This window comes from Prunus avium, chromosome 3, assembly GCF_965620075.1.
Source record: "Prunus avium chromosome 3, drPruAviu1.hap1.1, whole genome shotgun sequence".
Taxonomy (NCBI): Eukaryota; Viridiplantae; Streptophyta; class Magnoliopsida; order Rosales; family Rosaceae; genus Prunus; species Prunus avium.
The window spans coordinates 31315016-31324074 of NC_142286.1; the positions used below are offsets into that span (position 1 = coordinate 31315016).

Here is a 9059-nt window from a genome sequence, read left to right on the forward strand (position 1 = left end):
ATATGCCCCCGATTATCCAAGGTCCCCTTCACCACCGCTGCCTCTTCCAACCTCCTCCGCAATCAAGGGGGACTCCGATGATCCCGCTGTGAAAATAAATGATATAAAGAACAAACTGAAACACAACTCCTCCTCGGTCCATTATTGGACTCAAAAGTGTGTCGGAGCTGAGCAGAAGTTGGCTTATTTGACGCGGCAAGTTAACAAAGCACGTTACAGAAAAGAGAAGTATAGAATTCGTGCCCAAAGAAGAAAGCACAAAGTAGAGGATTTGCATATGATAGAGGAGGATGCTACGTACGAATCTTTGAGCATCCACAAAGGAGGCGACAAGCATGGCCAGGCAATGTCTGTGGCTTTCGAAGAAGGTTTTGAGAAATTCCGACGATTCGCTGCAAATGTCCACAAAGATATTGACTGGGACGCCATAACCCTGTCTGTTGCACAGGAAATCATCTCTGGCGGTGTACACTCAACAGAGCAAGGCCACCAACCAGCAAAAGGCAACGATAATGACTGGTGATAGCCATATCAATCCCCAAGCAATCGTTATTCAGTTGTTTGTTTTTTGTTAATGCCCGATCTGGGTTAGTGTTTACATGTTAATACCCGATCTTGGTTACGTGCAGCTTATTTGGTTTTACATATGCTATCAGAGCCTTAAGTTCTACGTTCTTACCAAAGTTCAATCACAGTTCGATCACTAACTTCTGGATTAGCAGAGTTCATTTACTAATATTGCTCAAATTTTTTGTTTAATTCATTGTCGGTAGGGTGACAATGTGTTTTAAGATTCTCTGACACAAATATTCGGTTCTTTGATACATTACTGACACATAGTAATGGTTTTAAGATTCCCTTACTGACACATAGTGATGATTTCAAGATTCCCTTACACATATATTTTGATATTCATGGCAACCTTTGGAAATTTGTGTATAAAACTCACATTGCATGATTCCCCCAAACTCATTCTCCTTCAAACAATGGCTTCAGGTTCTAAAAACCCCAAAGCCCCAGAGGACATCCAAGACATCCACCTTCAACCAAAGATGGATCTGAAAGTTCGAGTTACGCCTAATTATTGCAAGCATGGTGCCGTTCACGACCGTCCTTGTGGGACGTGCAGGGATCTATTTGCGATAGGTCCAGTTAATGTTCAATACTATCGGTCCCCAACCCCATCTCCCCTAAAGCCCCCATCTCCCATTGTTTGCAAGTGTAAACCCCCAAACTTAGAGTGGTGCTAGGATTGCTACAATGACAAACTCATTCTAGATTGGGAGGAACGTGGCTGCTTTGAGTCAAGTGATGACTCTGATGCAGAGAACTAGGTGGCTCTTCAAGTAACTTATTGTTGACTTTAATGTAGTTTTTTTTTTGGTATCTCCGAATGTAAGTCATGCGATACGTGTGTGACACTTCATAAATATCGAATAATAAAGTTTCTTTGTTTTTAGGTAGTTTGACTGTTTACGTGTTTAATAAATCATAGTTCAGTATCAATGGACATGAGGCATTTACCTAAGATTCACTAACGCTTCCAGATACTTTCACAAACGACGCAAATAGGTATCAACAAATGTTCAAACTCCGGGACTATAAATGAAATCAAACTCTTGCATAAATGATTCTGTCATAGTAGGTTCAGTGTCTTGCGTGCTCTGAGTGGAAGATGAACCATTTTGACTCACCACCAATTAAGGACGCATTTTGCATCTGAAACAAGGCATCTCTTGAGGTCCTCCACACTCGGGTCTTTAACCCACAAAGCAAATCTCCAATGCCATCTGCAAAAGTATTAAGAAGCATGAATTCTCTAATCCTATTTGGACGAGTTTGTTTCCTTAATGCTTTGGGAGTTCCAATCCAGTAAAGAGAAAGCAATTGGTTCAAGTAATTTTCTTGGGTGTCCCAATCAAATTATGGTACACGTGTTTGCGGTAAACACATACTTGTTTTTGTCACCAAGCTGCAAGATGTCAGTTAAATATGAGACCAACAAAGCCACATGTCTCAAGTTGGCTTAGCAAGCAGATGTCTACCATGAAGACAATAATCCAATTCGAAATTAATTAGGACCAGTTAAAAGCCGATGTGCATCTTTCTCTCAACACGAGACAATCTCAAGTTGATATTCCAAGACTCGACGGTCTCAAATACAATGGACTCGTTCATTACAAGCCTCAAGCCTAATGAACTTGTCCATTGAAAATCCAGTTGACGAACAATTGGTGCAAAGTTTCAAGTCCGCAAATTATAGATTAATGGGCTTAAATTCCAAAAATGCCCATTAATTCCCAATTTGTCAACTAAAGACTCAAGTGGTACAAAACCACGCTAAATCCCAGGTGGTACAAAACCACCCAAAATCCCTAGTGGTACAAAACCACCCTAAATCTCAAGTGGTACAAAACCACGCCAAAACCCCAAGTGATGCAAAACCATGTCACAAGTCCAAGTGGTACAAAACCACGCAAATTAACAATCTTTTTGGAACTACATCGGTTTGATCCCATTAATGGTACGTATGCAATCTAGCATCCTACTAGACACAATCACAACAAAATATGAATCACTGGTTACATCAACCAAATTTCCCCAAATCAAATCTCTCTCCATACAAATCAATTTGGAACTAAGTCGGTTTGTTCCCGTCAAGGGTATGTAGGCAGTCTAGCATCCCACTAAACCCAACCGCAACCAAATTTGAATCCCTGGTTTATTCTAACCAAATTCGCCCAAATACTTTCCCAAATCCAAATGTCAATTGTAGAAAATTAGTGTGTTCATGAAAATTGCTCATTATTTTTCTTGGACATTGACAATAAGAAAAATGGTAAAAAACCATCCAAGTTTTCTCAAGGGTCATCTACCCACACAAATTTCAATGAGATTAAATTCAAATCTCTCAAACACAAATTCTCAATTAGTAGGCCACACTTACCCATTAATTTTCAATTTTTCTCATGGATCATTTTCCTACGAAAATCTTAAAATCTCCAAATTGTCTCAAAGTCACAAATTCTAAATTAGTGTGCCACACTTACCTATGAATTTCTAAATTCCGAACTACGTTGGTTTGATTCCTTTGAAAGGGTACGTACAGTGGCGAATACACAGAGGTGCATGGAGGTGCAGCTACACCTTCCCTTGCTGAAAAACGCTTTGGAAGTGGCAGAGATTGCCCTTTTTGCTCTGCCTAAAGGTGTTGGATGCACTAAGAAGAACCTGATGGGCGAGGAAGAAGATGATTTCTAAACCCTTTCTTTTTCTTAAACGACGTTGTTGGGTTCACCTTTGGGTTTTAATAAAAGTGTGCATTTTGATTGTTATTTTAACACCTTTTTTTGTCTTTTCCTTTTTCCAAATCTATTTCTCCCTCCTTCCAATACAATCACACTAAACCCCAAATTATTTTTTTCTTAACCGCATGTATCTCTGGCCCTAACCCTCCTGTCAATTTAGTAATCATCCTATTCCATTTCAATTATATAACTAATTGGATAATATTAGGTTTTGAAATTGATTATTATATTTATTACTTATATTTAATTGAATATGAAGCTTTAATCAGATTTACTTATTTAGTTTCATTATATTTTATTATTTATAATTTTTCTTCACAAAAAGCTTCTTACGCCTCATCTTAATTACGAGACCAAAGTTACTTAGCATCTACACCTTGCCTTTCAAAACTTTGGTATTATTTAAATTCTAAGGGTAATTGGTTATCTAATTTTATTTTATTTTGCTTTTAGTCTTTTAAATATTGCCCCTCACCTGAAGAATTCCTGGATCCGCCACTAGGTATGTAGGCATTCTAGAGATTCAATCTAAATGCAACCGATTTGAACCAAAAAATATATATATAGACGCACTTGTCAAAATCTTAAATCCGAACAGAATCCCGTTTATTCTTAACCAAATTCGCCCCCAAACACAATTCCATATCGAATCCTTGGTTTATTCAGATAAATTCACACAAATACTTCTCAATACAATTCAAATTAAATTTCTCTAGCAATGAGTCATTTATTCATTGCAATTCTTTGAATTACGAGTGGCTTGATTTCTGCAAGGGATACATAGGCACCTTGAATTCGACTTAGGGGTAGCCGCAGAACCAAAGACACACGTTCTGTTTCTTTATGATCGAATCAAAGGGTGTTACCTTGAAGCAATGGTTTGTAATTAAGAGACACCGCGTCTCGAATGGATCGAACTTAAAATAATAAAACCCCATTATTTATTTAGTGGTGGTGAAATTATGTTAGGAGGTTCACATTTTTCTTCAACAACAACACATTACATTGATTATGAACTCAATTTAATCACATACACAAAATACCTTGATGTTATTAGTAGTGAAACCCGTATGTATTTTATTTTTCAAAGTTTTGAAGTAATACTTCACATTCTTCCTACTTATCCATCGCAGTGTGTTGTTAATTAGATGATTGGTTTGGTTGTGTGGTGTTGCTTAATTCACTGCGTTCATCAAGTGCAAGTGGCTTGGGTTCACATTACAGAGGCCTGCCCCAAGTCCCTCACCATCTGAAACGCATTGATCTGCTGCTCCGCATTCAGAGGCCAAGTCACAACAGGCACACTATGCCACAGGCTCTCCATTATTGAGTTCCAACCACAGTGTGACACGAAGTAACCCACGGCCCTGTGGGCCAGGACCTCCACCGGTGGGGTCCACCCACATAAAACCCCGAACCCTTGAGGCAGAAACTCCTCGTGAGTTGTGTGCTCCTCTGGCACCACAAACTTGCCCTTGGGCTGGTCTTTGCGTACGGACCACAAGGCCCCACTGTGTAAACAGGAGGGGTTTCACCATACGAAAGTGAACCAACCGAATGGGATTCGAGATCAACAAATGTGTTGACGATTATACCCTTCGTTTCCTTGAACCTCCTGGCATGGTTTGCTCGGGAAATGTGTACCCTTCGCTGCTGAAAGCGAATGAAGGAATTACGCTTGCGGGAACAGGGTTGTCATGACTCGGTGCCACTAGAAAGTGACATGACTCGGTGCCTTTTATCCATAACAAACCCACATGCCCAACTTGACCAACAAATAATATTTTAATCAAGTAACCTGGCCTTTTTAGAATGTATCGCAGGAAGAATTAATGAGCCATTGTGTTGTAAAGTACATGTGGTCATATTTTCTTATAACCAAAAAAAGAAAAGAAAAAGAAAGTACATGTTGGGGAATCTAGAAACCACAATTAAATGCATTCTCAAATAGCCAAATATTACAACATCTCAGAGAGGTATTACATGATCTACCACTCTAGTTATTCTGTTGCTGCAGTGCAGGTGTACAACTTATTGTTCAACAGAAAACACAAACTAACTTAACTTGAACTAAGTCCATAATATAAATAAGATAAAGAGGCCATGGAATGGAAACTCTGGATCCAGATAATGGAGGGATCAAGGGGTGTATGGCGTTGGAATAAGATACAGAGGAGTTTTCTTATGGACTGTGAGTCCGAACACTTCGGTCATGTTCAATGTTTCAGCCAATTTACTACCGTCCCTAGGCAACTTCCAATCGAACCAAAACAGTAGGTTGGCAAGCACATATTCAGCTGAAGCAACCGCAAAGGCGAGTCCGGGGCACACCCTTCTTCCACCACCAAACGGGAGGAGTTCGAACTCTTGACCTACCAAACCGATGGAGTTCTCCTCAAACCTCTCTGGCCTAAACTCTTCTGGCTTGTCCCAGACTCTGGGGTCTGTTTGTATTGCGAATGCATTCACAAACACTTGGGTTTTCGCAGGGATGTCGTAACCTCCCAATTTTACATCTGCAGTTGTTTCACGAGGAAGTAAAAGAGGAGCCGGAGGATGAAGCCTTAGATTTTCTGTGATTACACATGACAAGTACTTCATTTCCTTGATGTCACTCTCGTCTACATATCCCCTTTTCCCCGCCACTCTTCTTACCTCTTCTTGGACTTTCTTCATCACCCGTGGATTTTGCGAAAGCTCAGACATTAACCATAGCATTGATGTCCAACTAGTATCACTTCCCCCAACAAACATGTCCTAAATCATGAAATTAACAAGCCAAATCAATCTTCATCCATATATATTTTTATTAGAAAATTATACGTAAAACCATAAGTATTAGGGTTTATCAATGTTCAAGATAAAGTAAGTGAATGAGTATAATGTGAGTATAGTAAGCTAGGGAGGGGGGGATATAGACCTGCATAAGTGCTTTGACATTGAACTCAAAGTCGAGCGAGCCATCCTTTTCAAGGTCGAGGAGTAAATCCACAATATCCTTCTTACGAGGCTTACCGTCTTTCTGCGCTGCTTTATGTTCGTCAATCAACTTATCATAAAATCCATCAAATTCACGTCGAATTGATTTCAAACGTGCAATGTAGCCTCTGGCACGGTCAACCCATTTCAAAGAAGGGTAGAAATCTCCAAAGCTGAAAGTCATCATCTGAACCATCAACTCCTTTATGACCTTTTCAAACCAATTGTCTTCTTTGTCCTCAAACTTCTGTCCAAGAACGCACCTGCAGATGATGTTGTTGGAGGTTGACACCAGCAGCGGCCCCAGATTGATGGGAACCCCGTTTGTGCTGGCGGAGGCTTTGCGAATCTTGCTGACCAGCTCTGCACATTCTTCCACCCTTGCGTACTGAAACTGCTGCACTCTTTTCAGGCTCAGAAGCTCAAGAACAACAACTTTTCGAGCTTTTCTCCAGTACTCCCCATAAGGAGCAAACGCAACGTTATAGCCGTCGAAGAACAATATAGTTGCAGCTGTAGTTTGCGGCCGGCCGGAGAAACCAATGTCTTGGTTCTTCATCATGTCCTTGGCCAGTTCTGCAGATGAAACTACCAGCGTTGGAAGTTTCCCAAAGTGCATGAGCATTATATCGCCATACTTCTTCGACAGATCACGAAGAGAGCGGTGTGGGAATTTGCCTAGTTGGTGAAGGTTCCCAATCAGAGGCAGTGTTGGTGGGGAAGGTGGCAGTTTGTAGTTTTTCCCACTTGAAGATGATCTTGTAAGTGAAAACAAAATGTATGCAGAAAGCAAGAGAAGAGGAAGCAGGAAAATATTGCTCTGAAGCTGTTGCCACATTTCAATGAAAAGTGGTAATGCAGCCATTGTTCTACTTTTTGCCTTTTGCTTTTGGCTGCTCACATGAAACTAATATATGTGCCCTTCGTCTTCATCTTTATATAGAGAAGCTGGCGTTGAAACTTGCATGCCCCCCAATTATTTAATTCTGTACGATTATTGAGAGAAGTTGTTAGGTTTATAACTTCGGGGGCGTCCAATTTGAATTGTGGGAAAAAATATAATGTATTAATTGAGCTGTTTTTACCAGTGTCTTCCGATGTTAGGTTTTAGCCTAGTTTCTTGTATATTTTTGTCTTTTTTATTTTTATTTAGTAAAGGTTGTTATGTGCTTCAATTTTTTTAGTTTTTATTTATACAAATGATATTGAGGGAGGGTTTTCTCACACACATATTGTAAATATGTCATGGGAATTCGAACCTGAGACCATTGGTCTACAAGTCAATGTCATTTTCCACTAAGTTAGATCTCCCTACCCTAAACCCTATAATAATAATACTCAATTTGCCAGTTCCTATCATAGTCTAAAATATCGATAATATCGACAAAATATCGAGATTATCATCGTTTTTTCTAGTCACGGATATTTCAGAACGTATCCATACACATACCGTATAAATATCAATAATATCAGAAAATATCGATGTTGATAATTTCACTCACACTTCAGCAATATTTTGTCAAAATATCGCTATAATAACGAAAATATCGATGTAATGAAAAAAATGAAGAAAAAAAAACACAAATCACACACTCAAAGGGTATTCAAACCCTTGCCATTTCACTCCTCCAACACCTTAACCACCATGTTGCTTATGTTTTTGTGATATTATGCTAAAATATGTATATTTATATTGTTTTGTTTTGAACTGTTTTTGTAAGAACTAGATTTTCACATGAGAATGTGAATCTTTGACCTTTCCTTTTGGGATGGAATCGAGCGGCTCATGGAAAGAATTCGAGACCCAATCTTCAAATGATTTTGCTTATGGACAACATCAACCAATCTCGGATCCATATGTGTGGCATGTTAACAATTACATGGAAAACTATTTTGAGGATTTATCATTTGATGACTACTCACAATACACTTACTCTGCACATAGAGATGATGAAGATACTGAAATTTTTTGAACCTCATAGTCACTCATATATCTTACCATGCAATATATAAAGTGTAAAATATTGTAGTAAATCATTAAATATAAATGATTATGCTATGTTTAATCTTCTTTCATTAATTACTACATATTTTTTACACTCACAGTGTTTGTCAGCTCACTATATAATCAATTTAAATCAATTAAAGACATCATGCAATGAATTTCCTTCCAATTTTTTGTGATAAACGAATAGATAATTGACTAAATAAACATCCTCCAAAAGTTTCAATAAAAATTTCCAAGTTTTTCTTACAATTTCTGTGGTTTTTATTCAATTTTTATCGATATTGATAATATCCTGATATTTCCATCGAAATTTCCGTGTTTTTGGACTACAGATATTTCCGATATCATCAATATTTTAGACCTTAGTTCCTATTTATCATATTTTAATCAAGATGATGCTTATCTGTTGGCTTATGTGCTTTAGATCTTGATTGCACAAGGGGACTTTTTTTTATTAGGGGAATGCTAGTAACCTTCTCTCTAACCTTCTCTTTTGCACCTTCTCCCTTCTTGTCATGACATATGTCACTTTATTTACACTTAAAACAATGTCATTAATAATCAAATAAGCTAATTTTTGTTTTCCAAATTTACCCTTATTAAATGAAATATTTAATTTAAATATATTGACTTCCCTAATTTCTTCAATTTAAAAAATATTTTCTCTCTCCATCTTACTCTCAATCCTCTCTCTATCCTTTGCAGCGCCCCACAACCCTTCTTCTACCTCCCCACTTCTCCCCAAAACAAACACTAATACCCAG

At 38.4% G+C, this 9059-nt stretch overlaps 1 protein-coding gene across 1 annotated transcript; it reads right to left on the reverse strand.

The window, feature by feature from the left end:
* Positions 1-5222: 5222 nt before the first annotated feature.
* Positions 5223-7204, reverse strand: LOC110767367 (phenylacetaldehyde oxime monooxygenase CYP71AN24-like). The gene is made up of 2 exons (XM_021970891.2): positions 6229-7204; positions 5223-6065 (listed from the first exon to the last, which is right to left on the reverse strand). Exons 1-2 carry the CDS (start codon positions 7150-7152, stop codon positions 5448-5450), a joined length of 1542 nt encoding a protein of 513 aa, XP_021826583.2. The 5' UTR covers positions 7153-7204; the 3' UTR covers positions 5223-5447.
* Between the last annotated feature and the right edge of the window lie 1855 nt (positions 7205-9059).